Genomic DNA, 18281 nt, shown 5'->3' with positions numbered 1-18281 from the left:
AAGCCAGGCCTCCACTATCCAGTATTCTCTGAATCCTGGCCTTCCACAATGACCCATAAAGTTCTGCTTACAGAATTCTGGGGTTTTATAATCCAAAACTCTAAATTCGTCTACACTTTCCCATACAAACTAGTTCCACAGGCTTAAGAACCACAAAGTATTAAAACAGCAAAACAGCAACAACCTTACTGCTGGCATCAATTGTCTGTATTAAGTATTTTTCTTTTTGTTATGACAAAAGTAACTTAAGGAAAAAAAGGATTATTTTGGCTCACAGCTTGAAATTACAGTTCATCACGGCAGAGAAGGCATGGTGGTACAGGCCTAAAGGCTTGTTTCCATAGTAATTCTATTCCCATTAACTTGACAAGATTAATTATCACAATTGGCTTTGGAGTCACAGAGGAGACATACCTCTAGGAGTGTCTGTGAGGGGTTTCCAGGAGAGGATTAGCTGAAACCCATCCCCAGCAACCAGATATAAAGAGGTTTAGGATGTACTCCTGCCTCTGCTGCTTCTTTCTGAACGAGTTCATCTACGGATGCTACTTAACTCTTTCTTGACATTACATTCTAGAACTTCAGTCTTCTGATACTGACTCAATAGCAACAACTTTCCAGGGAATTGCCAGGCTTTCAGTACTGGATTGAGACAGCTGAACTTCTCAGGCTGAACTCTAGGCTACCCAACCACTCCAACAAACAGATGGCCACTGTAAGGACTACCATGTAAGATAACCTAATAAATTCTATTTCTTTCTCTCTTCTTCCTCCCTCCTCCCTTCCACCCTCTTCTTTGTTCCTCCAGAGCACTGCTTAATAGATTTTAATTTTAAAGAAACTGCCAGTTTCCAAAGTTAGTGTATCTTATTGCATTTCCATCAGTAATACAATGTTTCAAAGGTGATACATTACAAAAATCCTGGAATTAGAGCTTTTAACAGAAAAGGCAGTTATGAGAGCTTCCTAAGACATTTATTTCTATTAGCTATCATATTTCTATTTTTGTTCTATTAAAGTATTATTAAAGTAACTAATTATGGAAGCCTATTAAAAATAATAAATCCTGGGGGAAAAACAAGATCAAATCTTTTAGGAGATATGCAAAAGAAACCTACTGATACAATGTATTGATTTTGAATTTGCTTCTTCTCCCCTAATTTAAATTTAATTTAAATTAAATTTAAGCTTTATTTAAAAGAGCTAAACCTTTGAATAACCTTGAGTACATTAAGGTTATTAATGATCAAAGTGATTTTTATAATCCTTAATTTATCACCTTAAGAAGAAACATGTTTTCTCTTTTTCCTTGCTTTGAGATACAGAAATCATAAATCATAGTAGTAGCCCATCTTGAACAATGAGAGCAAGGACAACAAACAGAAGATGGTAGAAGGATAAGACAAAGGAAGAATGAGTGTAAAACCTTTGTGGAACCCACATGCTTTGCTTGTACTAATTTAAACAACCACAGTACTGGATCGTTGGTTCAGTAGCCATGCATCTTCCAGCTCATAAACTGGCATTTCAATGGATGCATTTAAATAAAAACAGCAAGTGCAAATCTTATATCAGCCCCAAGTGAGAATTTTTATGATAATATTTGTATATTCTCTAAGAAGAAAATATAATAATACTTTTAAGAAGCAATATTGAAACAAATTATCTTGGTATCTTTTGATTCATTTTCAGAGAGCAAAATAAAGTATAAATTGAACCACACATGAAAGCTGACTAGATTAAAACAGTTTAAAGGTTATTTAGTATGAATTAGTATATTTGGTAATATTATGATAAAAGCAAAAGTATTTGTAGAAATTCTTACCATGGAAAAGTATTCATCCGCATCCTGTTCTTGTAAATCAGAATTCCTCCTGACATCACTCCAATCATGATTTCATTGTTACTTTGATCCTTCAAAATAAACACATGACAATCTAAAATAATTAAAACAGGATTAGATTTTTTAAAACACACATCGTGTTTTAAACAAAACTGAATTATACTAAACTACAAACCCAAACAGTTTGTTGTTGTCTCATAAAAGGCAAATTTCAAAAAGGTTAAATGTGGCAGTATTAAAATTCACTAATCTAGAAGCTGGAGAGATGCTTTAGCAGTTAAGTACTTGCTACACAAGCATGAGAACCAGAGTTTGATCCTTAGAATGCCATGTGACCTTGGCAGCCCATCTGTAATTCCAGCCTTGGAATGAGGAGAAAAGTGATCCTCTGAGCAAACTGTCTAGCAAGACTAGCCATATCAGCGAACTCTGGGTTTAATTCTGCCTAACTGAATAAGAACAGCCATCAAGAATGATTCTTATCATCAAACTCAGTCTCTATATGTACATGTACACATGTTCAGGTACACCACGCATATGTAAGGATCTGTATACCACATACAGAGAAAGAGAGAAGAGAGGGGGGGAAGAGAGAAGAAAAAGAAGAAAGAAAAAGGAGGGAGAGGAGAAAGAGAGAGAGAGGAGGAGAAAGAAGAAAGAAAAAGAAAGGAGAGAGATAAAGATAGAAAAGGAGAGGGGAGGAAAGGAAAAAAAAATCATTGTCCTATCTTGTAATTCTTTAAGTGTCTCTTGAACTTCTTGCTGTTTTTAAAAAATAACCCTTCATTTTCCTTAGGGCTTATTATTTTAGAGATTAGGTTTATTACATACCCTCATTGTCTTTGTACATCTAGGTTTTGCTTTTTATTACATGGAAGTTTACAACTGATGTAACTACATTTTTTTTTGACTACTTTATGCTTTAAACTGGTCAGAAAAGGGAGTTCTACTCATTTGCAGTTTTCTAAGTGGTTTTTATTCTGTAGAGATTCTTGGCCATTAAATACAAAAACATTAAACCTTAAAAATTTAAATGCAAGGTTTAAATATAACTCATATAACTAACTATATTGTTATGTTGATTTAATTAGTAGTTTTCACTTGTTTAAACTGTTAGATTGTAAAAAGTTTCTTACACAGTACTAAATGTAGAGGGTCAGGTTAAAGGTATTTAAATTTTAAGTGGTTAGCTATTTATGAACATATTTTGTCCAAACCAAACAAAAACTGTCCCACATGGTGACTTATCATATGTGCACTGTGAACTTGAGGTAAGATTCTTCATCCGCCAACATAAATATATAGTAATATGATGTTTTCAAAATTTTTTTTGTTTGTTTGCTTGCTTTTTCAAGACATGGTTTCTCCGTGAAACAGTCCTGACTGTCCTGGAACTGGCTTTGTAGACCAGACTGGCCCCAAACTTACAGAGATCTGCCTGCCTCTACCTTCCAAGTGCTAGGACTCAAGGTGCACCACCACTGCCAGACTCCAAAATATTTTTTGAAGGCCAAAGAAGGCATTATGTCTTAGATGTGCATACTAAGACCTCAAAAGGTAATTCAGTAAATATAAAGGGAATTTTCCAAAAAGAGGAACACAGAAAGAAAACTTAAGTTTTAATTGCATATCAGGCAAAAGTGTATTTAAAATAACATATCTTTCAAAGACTGCAGAATATGGCATTTTAAATGTTTTAATAACTTAGGGATTTTCATGACACTGAGACACGTCTGCTTCTGGCAGCACAAGCTACTTCAAGAGGACGATGGGCATCAAGAGACACTTAAAGAATTACAAGATATCAATCATTTGAGGAAACCAAACCATCAGGTCTTTTAAAAAGTGAGACAGACATATGATCTGTGAAACATAAGAAGTAGAGTTCACTGCTCCAAACCTGATCAGGGGAGGCCCTGAAAGACAGAACTATGAGTAAGGACTTCTGCAGTGGACTCTGTACCTCCATGTGCCTGTTTATCAAGGTAAATTCAATAATGTATCTAAGGAAAATCAAGGCTTTTCCCTTCCACCTAATACTAGCCTAATTAGGCTCAAGAATAAAAACTCCACTGTTGACTCAACTGATGACTATAATTCTACTGAAAAATGGTTATACTTTAGGTACTTGAAAGGAATTTAAATCTTGATAACTCACAAAAAGGAATATAGCTACAGTCATTCACAGACACCAGGAAGAGGGTAACAACTTCTGAAAGGAAAAATGTTTCACACAAGATAAACATTACACTGGGAAAGCCAGTAATTATAAATTCCACTTTAATAAAGCGATGTCAGACAAATACAAACATGACACATTGATATTCTTTATTTGGGGCTTTGTAAGTAAAAAATGACCAGTTCGGTGTTGGAAACCTTAAGAACAAGAATGAAAGTTTCAGTGATATGACAGCATCTTGCATGATCACGATTATCAAATATTTATACAAAAGTACTTTCCTAAAGCAACCTTATGTTTATAAAACACATATTCTAAAACTACTATCCCCTTTCAGTCTATAAACATTGTTTTTACAACATAAACAACCACCTGGAAAAAATAAGAACAGTCTATGTCCACCAACTTTGCACTTATGCTATTGTGAAAATATTTATATTGAGAAGAAATTTTTATTGCAACTACGTCAACAGCAAACACAAATTATCCTGTTACCTAGTTCTCTCAGGGAATTAAAATTTTGAGGAGTTGAGTTTGTATGGCTAAGAATAAGAGTACTTGCTCAACACACATAAGGCCCTGGTTCAATCACCCCAGGCCTGTACACAGACAAAAAGATTTTAAAATCTTTGAGAATAAAAAATGAAGCCCAACTGAACATCTAAGTAATTTTTCTTTACTTACCCTTGCATAGTGGAATTCAACTCCATAGAGTTCTAAGGTACGTGCTGTGTTTAGGTAATTAAATTCTGCTTCTGCAGGAGATAAGCCACTGTAAAGAAAACATCAGGTCAAAAACTAGATCCACAGTAAAAATTGTCAAATGACAAAATGATTATGTGAAGAAATGAAGAATCTAACTAAGCACCAAGTAGGAGTACTCCTTTTAGTTTTCTGTAGTAAGATCTGACTGACTCCAGTAGCATACTTTTACCATATTAACTTCTTTATTTTCCAGAACTACAAGAATACTGGAAGTTCTGGGGTTTATGAGGTCACGACCTTAATAGAGAACCTACTACCACCCTTTCACTAGACTACTGTAATTCCTCACTACATCCTTAATTTTTCTTTATTGTAGTTAAATATAATTCTCATTCTTTTATCAAAGAAACTTCTCTTTACAGTAAACAGAGCCCATTACAGAAAAACCTGTAACAGGTCATAATACAGAAAAAACAATAGGTCATAGGGGACCTAGCCCCCACTAAATACATCTACAACACAACTCCTGAACCTAAAGCTTGGAGCACACTGAGGAAGAGGAGGTAAAGACTATAAGAGCCAGCAAACCAGGAAGTCTCCTGTGAGATTCTGTTTTCTAGAAATAATAGAAAAGCTTCACCCATGATACTTCAAGAATATGGCTGCTTAAACAAGAACTGAACGATGGTGATATAAAAAGACATACTAATAGAGAAAGGGGAAATTTCATGAGGTCCTATCCACAAAAAACAATTAATGCCTGCTAAGAGGGGAAAAGTTAGTCTTTTCCAGGGAAGAACCGTCCAATTGGTTACTGAATAACAAATAGTTTGTCAGTCCTGAGATCACATACACACAGGCCACACTAAGCAAGTTGTACTCATACATTTATGCGTACATATGTATATATGTTTGTGTATAATAGATTTATGTATTATATATACATAACTATAATAAAGAAAAAAAGGTATCAGTTTGAGAGTGAGTCAGAGGAGCAATGAAGGGAATAGAGGGAGGAAAGGGAAGGAGGAAAGTGATAAAATATTTTAATTAAAAATAATTTCTAGAGACAGTGGCAATTAGAAAGAAACTATTGGAAAGTTTTACAGGCCAGAAGAGAAAAAAGAAAAACAATAGGCAAGTCTTAAAACTTCTGACTGAAAGCCGGGCGGTGGTGGCGCACGCCTTTAATCCCAGCACTCGGGAGGCAGAGGCAGGCAGATCTCTGTGAGTTCGAGGCCAGTCTGGTCTACAAGAGCTAGTTCCAGGACAGGAACCAAAAGTTACAGAGAAACCCTGTCTCGAAAAATAAAAAAATAAAAAATAAATAAAAAAAAACTTCTGACTGATCTTATAGTTGTTAACAAAGTCACTTAACTTCCAGATATAATTCTCAAATCTTTCTCACAACACAGTTAATCATCATAGCCACACGTAAAACCTACAGGGCACTTCAACATGCAACACTGTCACAGATACACAAACACAAGAATCAAGATGTTTTTAGAGCAACCTTGTAGCCTTGAATTTCTGTACTCTTTAAATTTCTGTAGTCTTCAATTTCTCTACTTTAACCTTTCAACTATTCATTTCTTTTTACTATATATTTCAAAATATATAATAGATAGTATAATAATGACTGAAGAAAAAGTCTTTTATCTGAGATGCTTAGAAGTTCAATTCCACAGGGAGGCTGAGGTCCAAGTTTCATATTTTAAAAATATTTCTACTGATTCTCGAAACAAAAATTTCAGGATAACTCTAAAATACAGTCTTTTTAAAAGGTCTACTCTATTTAATATCTAGTTCTAACAAACTTAGTTATATGGTGTTAGCAGGCAATATGGCAGAGAATAATAAAGCTAAGATATCAACCTTTGCATCACTGATACTGAAAAGGTCAATGCATGATCAAAATGAATGACCCCTCAACAATAGTCCTTCCAATTAAACTTAACTGTTTTTGTTTACAGAGCTGAAAAATCAGCTTTTCAAATTAGCTTGTGGAAAGTACAAGCCTTGTCCTTATTTAAGGAACTTTTAATAGAAAAAATTTTAAATTCCAACTTACTCAGATAGGCTATATGAAAAGCCTTCACTATAAAGGGATGGTCTTTACAGGAAAGCAGCACACTCACCACATTAAACCACTCAGTTTAAATTCTCAAGTGATTATAGTCTAGAGCAGATCCAAGGTAAAAATCCTTTTACTAGAAAGGATTAAATAGTATTTTCAAGCCTTCTAGATAAACTGTCTTTGTAGCAAGCCACATCCAACACAGAAAAAGATGATGATGATGTCTGTTCACATGAGTGCTCATTTATGAGCAATAGATTTCAGAAAGTTTTCATCCTATAAAATATTTTCCTCCCGCAAGCATTTAAAATAATAGACTGAGCATGTAGCTCAATGGTAGAATACTAACATAAACAAGGTCTAGGTTTGTTCCAAATATTCTGTGACGTATTTACATACATTACATTTACAACATAAACAAATATATATTGTGTTACATTTAAAAAAAAACTCATGTATTTGTCATGCTTAACCCACTGGCTGTTCAAAATTAGATACTCAGCTGTTGTTTTCTTACTAGTTTGAGACACTTGAATTATTACCAAATGGCAATGAGAGTTAATATTTCTTTAGTGTCTACCATGTACTAGGTACCATCTTGAGAACTTTGTACATATAATCTCACTTAGGACTCAGAATTTCTGGCCAGTAGGAGTAGGCTACAATCACGACACTGGGAGGCAGAGCCAGGCAGATCTCTGAGTTCCAGGCTAGCCAGGGATACACTTTAGAGAAATCCTTTCTCAAACAAACAAACAAACAAACAAACAAACAAACAAACAAACAAGAAAACTCAAAATTTCTACCTCAAGATACTTTAATTATCTCAAATAATTTGAGAAGTAAAGCTTTGAACCACAATTAAAAAAAACTCAGACAGAAATTGGGGTTCCGCCTAAAGGTTAGAAAAGCAAAACAGCCACTGGCTCTTACCACTACCTCAGTCTGAAATGGCAATCCTGCCTCCAGAATCTCAGAATGAAACTGTGCCTGATAGATGTCTCCTCCCATTTTATAATCCTCTTTAGTTCTGGGATTAAAGGTGTGCACCACTACCACCTGCTTTCTATGGCCAGCTAGTGTGGCTACGGGGATTAAAGGTGTGTGCCATTGCTGCCTGGTTTTTAAGGCTGGCCAGTGTGGCTGTTTTAATTTTCTGATCTTCAGGCAAGCTTTATTTATTAAAATACAAAATGAAATGCCACTATAAAGCTTGCCTGAAGATCAGAGTTCTGAGTTAAGCCACTAGTTAACCATAGCCATCAGGCAATGGTGGCAGACACCTTTAATCCCAGCACTCAGGGGACAGAAGCAGACAAATCTCTGTGAGTCCAAGGCCACCCTGGGCTACCTGAAATTGATCCAGTCTCAAAGAGAAACAGAGCCAGGTGGTGAAATTGATCTTTAATCCCAGTACTTGGGAGTCACATGCCTTTAATCCCAGCACTAGTAAAGTGGAGACAGGAAGGGATATGGCTGGGTTGAGAGAGAAATATAACAAGGGAGGAGAGAGGAGCTCAGCATTCAGTCTGAGGATTTATAGAGACAGGATTTTGCTCCCCTTGGTTCTGAGGATTTTGTAGAGTGGTGGCGCACGCCTTTAATCCCAGCACTCGGGAGGCAGAGACAGGCGGATCACTGTGAGTTCGAGACCAGCGTGGTCTACAGAGCTAGTTCCAGGACAGGCTCCAAAGCCACAGAGAAACCCTGTCTCAAAACACACACACACAAAAAAAAAACTAGTGGCTGGCTTCTCTGCTTCTCTGATCTTTCAGCTTTCACACCCTATATCTGACTCCAGATTTTTATTATTAAGACCAATTAGAAACTGCGCTACAAAATAGAGCAACAACTATGATCAAAGTTATAAAACAGTGAGTGATCTAACTAGAAGTTTAAGCTAGTGAGTCTAACTCTCGTAACGACTTTTAGCCAATATGCTACACTATCTTTGTTCTGTCACTACTGTGAACCATAGGTTAAAGCAAAACTTGAGTCAACAAAAAAAAAAAAAAAATTTTTTTTGTTTGTTTGTTGTTTTCGTTTTTCGAGACCTAGTTTCAATGTGTCACCATAGCTGTCTAGGAACTCACTCTGTAGCCCAGGCTGGCCTCAAATTCACAGAGATCCAGGCTGTCTCTGCCTGCCTCCTAAGGGCTGGGATTAAAGGCATGTACCACCACCTCCCAAAACCAATTCGTAAGGCCAGGTAGTTGTGGCACACAACTTTAATCCCAACACTTAGGGGACAGAGGCAGGTCAATCACTTTGTGAGTTTGAGGACAGCCTGGTATACACAGTGAATTCCAGGACAGTCTGTTACTGCAAAGATGCTGTGTTGAAAACAAAACAAATGTCTTCTTGAAAAAAATGTCACAAGGAGCTGAAGAGTTGGCTCAGCAGTTGAGCTCAGAAGAGTATTTGTTGCTCTTAAAGAATAGCCAGATTAAATTCTATACATGGCAGATCACAGCCAGTCCCAGAGGTTCTGACACTCCCTTCTGACCTCCTTGGGTACCAGGAAGGCACGTACGTGATCCATAGACATACACGCAGGCAGAATACTCATACACATAAATAAATAAACCTTTTTCAAATGTCACAAAAGATTAGACTAAAATAAAATCAAAGTTGAACACTACTGTGAATGAAACAAGTCAACTGCCTTTAAATGAACATTAAAAGAACTGCACTGGGTTGGTACTTTTCTCCTCAGTCATTACCAAACAGAGTCAAAATCTTTCCAATATCTAAAAACTAAGAAAATTACCAAGTCCATCGCTTTGCATATTATAAATGCATTACTCTAAAATTTTCTTTTTTAAAATTAAAGCTTGATTTTATTTTTAATTACATGTATGTGTACTTATGGCTGGGTATGTGCATGTGAGTATGAATGTCCGTAGAGGCCAGAAAGGGCATTAACATCCCTTGAGCTGGAGTTAACACACTGCTGTGAGTCACCTGATCTGGGTGCGCAGAACTAAACTTGGGACCTTTGTAAGGGCAACAAGCACTCTTAGCCATTGAGCTATTTCTCCAGCCACCTAAAATTCTTTCTTAAAGAACTGACAATGTTATATAAAATCAGATAGACTCAATTTATATATAACTCATAGCTGTTAAAGAAATGAAAGCAAGGCTCATATATTTTGTGAAATGAGCAATGAAATGCTTTTAGTGTAAATTATATATATATTTCTTTATAATACATAATATAAATTTCTATACTATATAAACACAGCAATAAAATTAAGAATGATGTGAAACAATTCTCTTTCTAGAAAGATTGCCCATAAATCCTACTAAATTAGCAGAATATTAAATAAATGCTTACATATGCTGCTGATGTAACTTTGCAATTTCTTTTTCAAAATCTTGAGGTTGATTGGGAATGAAAGAATAATCTGAGAGGTAGCCTGGCAAATTTTCTGACTGATTGTAGTCTCCAAATTCAGCTAATAAGAAAAAGAAAACATCATTCTTTCATAAATATTTTAATTGTACTCAAATCAACAATGTCATTAATATATATATTTATGAAAGGAATGCATGTTTCTAGTATAATAACATTAAATAAGTTGCAATAAATCATGTATTCTTCTGGGTCTCAATATAGAAAATGTTTCAAGAATCAAAGTATTGCTTGCTAATCAGCTGGACATTTCACTGCATTCCTTCAGCAGTCTCTACTGCATTCCTACATTTAAAGGCGTTGTATTATCAATAGAGACTACAAAATCACATGTTACTTGACTTAAAAGTAAGCTGATACTTACACTGAACAGCAAATGAAGCTAAAAGGGCAGCAGTATTATAAGGACAGGACAATCTAGTAAGACAAAAAAGAAAATACATAACCCAAGGATGAATATAATTTCAAATGCACTGTAGTTTACATTATACTACTGATTCTGGAAGTTTCCATATGCACTAATTTTAACCACAATTAAATTAGTTAAGCTGGGATTTGTGGCATACATCTACGATCTCAACACTTATGAATTTGAGATGACTGCCAGTCTGAGGCCAACCTAGGCTACATAATAAGATAATGTCTCAAAAGAACTCCCAAAAGAGTCTGATAATAGGAACTAATACTACAAAAACCCATTTTTAAAATGTGTTACAGCAATCAATCATAAGTTACTTAATACAGAATTTAAAGGTTGTTTTTTGTTTTTTGTTTTTCTTTTTCTTTTGGTTTTTTTTTTTTTTTGAGACAGGGTTTCTCTGGGTAGCTTTGGAACTTGGCTGGGAACTCTCTCTGTAACCAGATTGGCTTCGAACTCACAGAGATCCACCTGCCTCTGCCTCCCAAGTGCTGGGATTAAATACATGTACCCCAATTGCCCGACTAATTTAAAGTATTTTTATACTGTAAAAATAAAAATTAAAAATAGCTCACCTTCCAGTAAGAATGTCTTGCTTAATTTGCAAAAAATACTGATACCTTTTTTAAAAAAAGATATTAGAATCAATTTGAGTTCTTATATATTATACACTTATATTAACGAAACTAAATATCTAAATATTTCCTTTTGAAGTCTACACATTGGCAAATAAAATCAGCATATGCACACATTAGCAAAAAATACCAGAAGTAGGCTTGACTACAAGTCTTTAAAATTCATTAATATATAAAATTTTTCATTTTGAATATCTTGTTTCAATTATAGAACTACTCAAGACTTCTAAGATTTCTGCTACCAGGAAGGAGACTTGGGAGCAACAGACTAAGGATTGGTTCATGCAAGAAGAACTGGAAGCATAGATAACTTAAGCATCAATGATATAGAAATAGACAACACACACAGAAACAGTGAAAGGAAGCAATCCTTTCTGTGTAAACAGGAAGCCATTACAAGGACAAGCCTATGTGCAGATCAGTTTGTTATTATGATTAATGTAGAAGAACAACTGTCTACTTCCACTGAAGTTAAGAAAGCTCTTTCATCAGAAAATTAATTGAATTCCTTCTCCTGCTATTGCTCTAGTATTGGAGTGGTTACACGATCAGCTTCTTTTAACACAAACAATAGTATACTGTGACACGCTGCTCAGGTTGCCTACAAAGTGGCACTGTCCTTCTGTCCCTGACAGTGGGTAAGCTAGTCAATAACTCGACAAAATCACCTGTGCTCAATTGGTATAAAAAAAATTCATGATTTCAAACATTAAACAGGAAGTATATAGGCTTCATTCAACTTTTAAAAAGTCAAAACACAAACTGGATATTATTTACTTAATTCAATACAGTACAATTTTATCAGATATTCTTAGTTTCATAATCAAAAGCTAAAGATGGGATTGGTGGTATAAGGCAATGGCAGAGTACATGCTTACCATGTACATGGCCTAATATCACTAAAAAGAAGAAAAAATGAAAAGGTCTTTGGTACAAAAACAGTTTTATAGTTGTGATTTAAAGGTAATATATGCACTTGATATATTTTAAAATCCTTCACAAATAATACTTATACTTATCAAAGATCACATATATTTATTTAACAAAAAAGGAATTCTCAATAAAAACTAGAATTCAAGTTCTAAAGCAGCCTATTACTTCAGGCAAATTACTAAAATTTGGACAAACCTTAATTTCTACATTTGTAAGGGAAATAAGATCACTTGCCAGGAGTTTTGGGAGTTTAAAAAAATTCAATTCTAATGACGCTGGTAATTGCAAAAATGAAGTATATTTTATCATGATGCAAGACATCGATGCCATTGGTTTTCTTCCCACTAATTCTAAATGCTATCTCAAGCAAGGAGATCTAGGAAACACCCTTCTTTTTTTTTTTTTTTTCCAGACAGGGTTTCTCTGTGGTTTTGGAGCCTGTCCTGGAACTAGCTCTTCTAGACCAGGCTAGTCTCGAACTCACAAAGATCCACCTGCTTCTGCCTCCCAAGTGCTGGGATTAAAGGTGTGCGCCACCACCGCCTGGCAGGAAATGCCCTTTTTTGTGAGACGTAAACTACTCCCAAAGAGTGAGCAGCTGTGGCCAAGGGACACTTGATACTAATCAGGATCATCACAGCAAAGTATTTCTTTTTCTTTCTTTTTTTTAATAGATGTTTTCATATAATTTATTCTGATTATGATTTCCCTCCCCCAAATCCTCCAAGATCCTCTACACTTCCCCACCCACCCAAATACACACCCTTTCTCTCTCTCATTATAAAATAGGCATCTAAATAGCAACAATAAATTAATATAAAACAAACACACAAAACAGAATAGGACAAAACAGACAAACAAACAGACCCCTCCCAAAAAAAAGGGCAAGAAACATACTGACACAGAGGCAAGCACATTACACACAGAAAATCAATAAAAACAAAATTGAAAACCTTTGTCTATATGTATCTGTTATCAGTGTGTGGGAATGTGTACATGAATACATGCTCCCACAGAGGCCAGAATAGTACCCTTAATCCCCTGGAAGTAGAGTTACAGGCAAGCTGTGAGGCACCTGACATGGTGCTGGGAACCAAAGTAGGGTATTCTGCAAGAACAGTATGTGCTCTTAACACTGAGCCATCTCCATCAGCCCCACACTAAAGTATTATTTATCCCTGGCTCACTTGCTATAATACTAGAATTACCTGAGGAACTATACATGTCTTTACTCAGAGGCTATCTGAGTCACATTACACCAGAATATCTAGGGGTATAGACAATTACTGTGGTTTAAAGTGCTCCCAAATAATTATAAATTACTAATCAGGGTAGAGAATCACTTTTGTATAGTTATGATGATTAAATAAAATGTAGTCATGTACTACAATTTACCAACAGCAATACTTATACGGATTAAAGAGCACTGAAATTAACCATTATTTCTAATAAAAACAGAGAATCTTCTACACTGATAGCTTGAGCACAAGTTCCCAACTGCTTACACAATTTTACCCTTCTTCAGGTTCTGACTCAATTAACAGTGAAACGCACCCTCATTGTTTCCATTATATACTATTAACACACATATAGGTTCTAATAAGAAATTCAGTTTTCTGTGTGAATTAGATATTGAACCCAGCTATTAAATGAATGTGAAATGTTCCCACGGTCTCGAGTTTGAACACTTAGTACCCAGCTGGTGGTGCTGTTGTGGAAGGTTGTGGAGCCTTAAGGAGGAAGAGCCTTGCCAGAGGAAGTTAGTCACTGGGAGCAGGCCTTAAGGTTTGATAACTCAGTTTCCTTCCTGTTCCTCTCTCTGCTTTCGGGTTATATATGTAATAACACCAGTTGCTTCATGCTCCTGCTAATATACCTACCCTGTCATAATGAGCTATAACCAATGAATGCTAAACTCCAAGTCAAAATGAGCCTTTCCCTTAAGTTGCTTCTTGACACGTATTTAATCATAGCAATAAGAAAAATAACTAATACAATATAACTTGGAATTCGTGCAAAATTAGGTAAACTTTTAGTACCCTGAGAATTATTTATAATGATAAGATTATTTTAAACATTTAACATCAATAACATATTTGCTAAATTTAGTATGTAAACTGTATTGTGATACATAAAATATGGTTTTAAGGAAGGAAAAGCAACAACAAAAACAGAGCTATAATGGTAAATTAAGCACAACTTTGTGTTTCAAGACAAATTAGCCTAGATTCTATTACTATTGCAAATGTTCCAGCTGTCTAATGTGGCACTTGTACTCTAGTGTCTTCTCATTATCAAAAAAGGAACATCAGCAAACAGAAAAGACTCTCAAGAACTATGACTTTTTTTTTTTTTAAAGCTTGGGTAAGTATTGAGAACTCCACAGAAATCTAAGGACTGATTCAACAGATTTATTATTTTGCTGCTCTATTCTATCACATCAGTAAAGTAATTCTGATAGGCACTCACCGATATTCTTATATCTGAGAAGTGTACAGAAAGTATAGAATTCTAATTCTTTTCATTTAAATCACTAATTCTGCATTTTGCCAAACACAAAAGGTTATTATTCAGCTTACTTTAACAATAACTGTCATTACCTCTCTTATTTCTACCCTAAACATTTTACCTAGTTCTCAGGGACACTGCTGAAATGCTGCTTTAGATCATTCTCAAGTAGAAGTGACACACTGAGACTTAGAATGGGCAGTCAGGTGGGCATGGAGAGGCCCAAATGTGCTTTATCCCTGTAACATTTTCTGTGGAATTAAAAGTTAAAAACACATCCTTCACATGGTATTAATATATATGAAATCTTATGTTCTCCTCAACAAAAGGAAAGAAAAAACCTGTAATATGCTTTTGATGAAAAAACCATGTATACCAGAAACTCTCAATATGCAGCATGCCTTGGATATAAGCCAGTGCCATCTCATGTACTCATTCAGTTTCAGCAGTGCTGCTTGTGGCTGGAAGAGGTGGCTCTGGGTGTTCAACACCTGAAAGCTCTCCCAGTCACCTAGATAGGGAGGAAAGGGTTACCGTAGGCCAGTTTATAAACTCTTCAGCATAAATTAGAACTTTAAGTTTTCAGCATGGACATTTATTTTTGCCTACTTATTTGCATTTTTTCATATTAGATCTTTGCCAATGTTTTCAAAAGAAACTGTTCCATAAACCCACCTCGTGTATTCTTCTTGTAACTTGTTGGGATCACTTACAAAGAATTTGACTCTGAAATTCAAACTGTAAGGAGATCCTCCTAAAATTAACAAAAACAGCTCTAATTAATCAGATTATGTTAGGCTATTATCTTTATAAGGCATATTTTCAAAACATCAAGTAAATAGTATGCTCACTTTTTAGCTGCTTCCTTATTGGTTTGTTTGGATCCAGCCACTTCTGAAAAATAAAGAGATTTCTTTTTTCCTTGAGAAACTAACATATCGGTTATTGTATATTTGTTCCAATTAAAGACCTCATTTTGGAAAATGGTTAGATAGAAACAAAATTAAATTAGAAGCAATATTGCTTCATGATTGCTAGTGATGGTAGGTGAGCCTAGGCTGTGTTAGAAAGGCAGTCCAGCAGGAGCCTGGGAGCAAGCAAGTTAGCAAAGATCCTTCAGTGTTTCTGTTTAGGCTCCTGCCTTGATGTCCCTTGAGTAAGACAAAATAAATAAATAAAACCCTTTGTCCCCAAGTTACTTTTGCTCAGTGCTGTATCACAGCAAATTAGTACAGTCATAAACTACATTTACCTTAATGATTATCTAAATGTTAGATTAATCTACCCAAAGCTGGATCTCCTTGATCAGCTTTTCTTCAAACTAAAATACTCTGGTATAAAAAACACAAATACACTGGGTGTGATGGCGCACGCCTTTAATCCCAGCCCTTGGGAGGCAGAGTCAAGCAGATCTCCATGAGTTTGAAGCTAGCCTACAAAGTCATCTACAAAGTGACTTCCAGGATAGCAATGGTGGTTATACAGAGAAAACATGTCTCAAGAAACTTTAAAAAAAGAAAAGAAACACAAATATTTAATTAAATGTGTGAAGATGACATAGCTTAGAAATAATATTATAATAAGCATTGAGAAACTTAACAATGTACATGAATGACATCAGTAAGACAAGATTTAGGTTTTTGATTAAAACTGTAAAGGTGAGGCTGGAGGACTGGCTGCTCTTTCAGAGGTCCTGAGTTCAATTCCCAGCAGCCACATGTTGGCTCGAAACCATTTAGGGCTCACAAACATCTGTAATGAGATCTGGTGCCCTCTTCTAGCTTACAGTAAATACTGTACACATAATAAATAAATCCTTAAAAAAACTGTGAAGGTGGAAACTGATAACATGTAGTATTGGGCTGTTAAATGACAGAATCCATTTTAAAGAATTATTTAATCAAGAAAACAAACAAAAACTAGGTTTGGGCTGGCGAGATGGCTCACTTACATAGACTGGCATTTGCGGCTAAGCCTGATGACCCAAATTTAAGCCCCTAAGGATGGTGGACTTGATTTTCAAAATTTGCACTCTGGCCTCCACACATGTTCTGTGGCACACACAGTTGCATACTACCAAATACATACACACAATAAGTAAATGTAAAAAACAAAAAGACAAAAAATTCAACAAACAAGTCAACCCACAAAGAAATCTTATACATCAATAAGAAAAAAGTGAGCCAGGTGGTGGTGGCATGTGCCTTTAATCCCGGCACTGAGAGGCAGAGGCAGGAAGATCTCTGTGAGTTCAAGGCCAGTGAGTTCAAAACCCTGTGGGGGGAGGAGGAGAAAGAAAAAGAAAAAAGACCAATATTAACAGTAAGTTCACAACTAGGGAATAAAATGCATTTAAATATATAAAGATAGCCAATCTTGATCACAATTAAAGAAATTCAAAATAAATGCTATGCTGGGCTCTGATTTTGAGACAGGGTTTCAGTAATTAGAACTAATTGATGTGGGAGTGTCATATATCAATCTGTGATTTCATTGGTTAAGTAATAAACTGCTTGGGCTCATAGCTTAGAATATAGGTGGGTGGAGTAAACAGAACAGAATGCTGGGAGGAAGAGGAAGTGAGCTCAGACTCGACAGCTCTGCTGTCTGGAGCAGAGACGCCATGCTCCCGGCTCCTGGGCGGACGCGGGTATAGCTCTGCTCTCTGAGACACACGCGATGAAGCCCAACCCAGGATGGACGTAGGCTAGAATCTTCCTGGTAAGACCGGTGCTCACAGATTATTAGAAATGGGTTGATCGGGATATCAGAATTAGCCAGTAAGGGCTAGAGCTAAAGGGCCAAGCAGTGTTTAAATGAATACAGTCTGTATGTTGTTATTTCGGGCATAAGCTTGCGGGCAGCGGGGTGCTGGGGACGCAGTCCCGCCGCTCCTATTACTACAACTAATGTTGCTTTGAACTTATAAACCCCTCCAGAGCCTCCACAGTGCAAGTACAGACATGTGCCACCATACCTCTATACACAATAACATAAGCTTTTAAAAATGAGTGTCACTCTAATGAACGACACTGGTATGTCATTAAGTCTTTGTTTCATTTCTAATTGTTGTGATAAAATACCCTGACAAAAGCTAACTAAAGGTGAAAGGGTTTGTTTTAGCTCACAGTACCTGGTCCACTCCAGAAGTTCACTCTAGAAAGGAGGTCAACAGCTGCAGGAGCTAAAAGCAGTTAGCTATTTATATCACATCCACGGTCGGGAGCAAAGAGTAATAAAACAATGCACACATACTGGCGCTTTGCTCTCTTTCTCCTATTAGTACAGTCCAGGACCCAAACCAAGGGAATGATTCCACCAATTTTAGGCTCTTTCTTCCCCTATCAACTAACATACTCAAGAAAATCTCACACAGACATACCCATGGGCAATTTTCACAGTTCCTTATTAGGAATCTTTCCCAGGTAATTCTAGATTCTATCACATTGACAACTAAAACTAACCAATACAAACTACTTTTACTGTCGGCCTATTACTACTCCAGTCCACAGATGTGTCACTGTGGATGGCTAGGTTATTCTGCTCTTTGAATAATAGTGCTATGAAC

The 18281-nt window shown here is 36.0% G+C and overlaps 1 protein-coding gene across 2 annotated transcripts in view; it reads right to left on the bottom strand.

Annotated features, from left to right (window-relative positions):
- The window catches only part of Ptpn4 (protein tyrosine phosphatase, non-receptor type 4), a 184202-nt gene that overhangs the window by 88037 nt on the left and 77884 nt on the right, over positions 1–18281 (bottom strand). For both annotated transcript variants that reach the window (XM_005348266.3, XM_026779657.1), the window contains exons 4-10: positions 15565–15607; positions 15389–15467; positions 11213–11257; positions 10584–10636; positions 10142–10262; positions 4707–4794; positions 1826–1914 (exon numbers count right to left, since the gene is read on the bottom strand). In XM_005348266.3, coding sequence (XP_005348323.1) covers positions 1826–1914; positions 4707–4794; positions 10142–10262; positions 10584–10636; positions 11213–11257; positions 15389–15467; positions 15565–15607 — 518 coding nt within the window. The remainder of the gene's footprint in view (positions 1–1825; positions 1915–4706; positions 4795–10141; positions 10263–10583; positions 10637–11212; positions 11258–15388; positions 15468–15564; positions 15608–18281) is intronic.

Source organism: Microtus ochrogaster, chromosome 6, assembly GCF_000317375.1.
Source record: "Microtus ochrogaster isolate Prairie Vole_2 chromosome 6, MicOch1.0, whole genome shotgun sequence".
NCBI lineage: Eukaryota > Metazoa > Chordata > Mammalia > Rodentia > Cricetidae > Microtus > Microtus ochrogaster.
The sequence above is the reverse complement of the archived record's forward strand: the minus strand, read 5'-3'. Positions and strand labels throughout refer to the sequence as shown.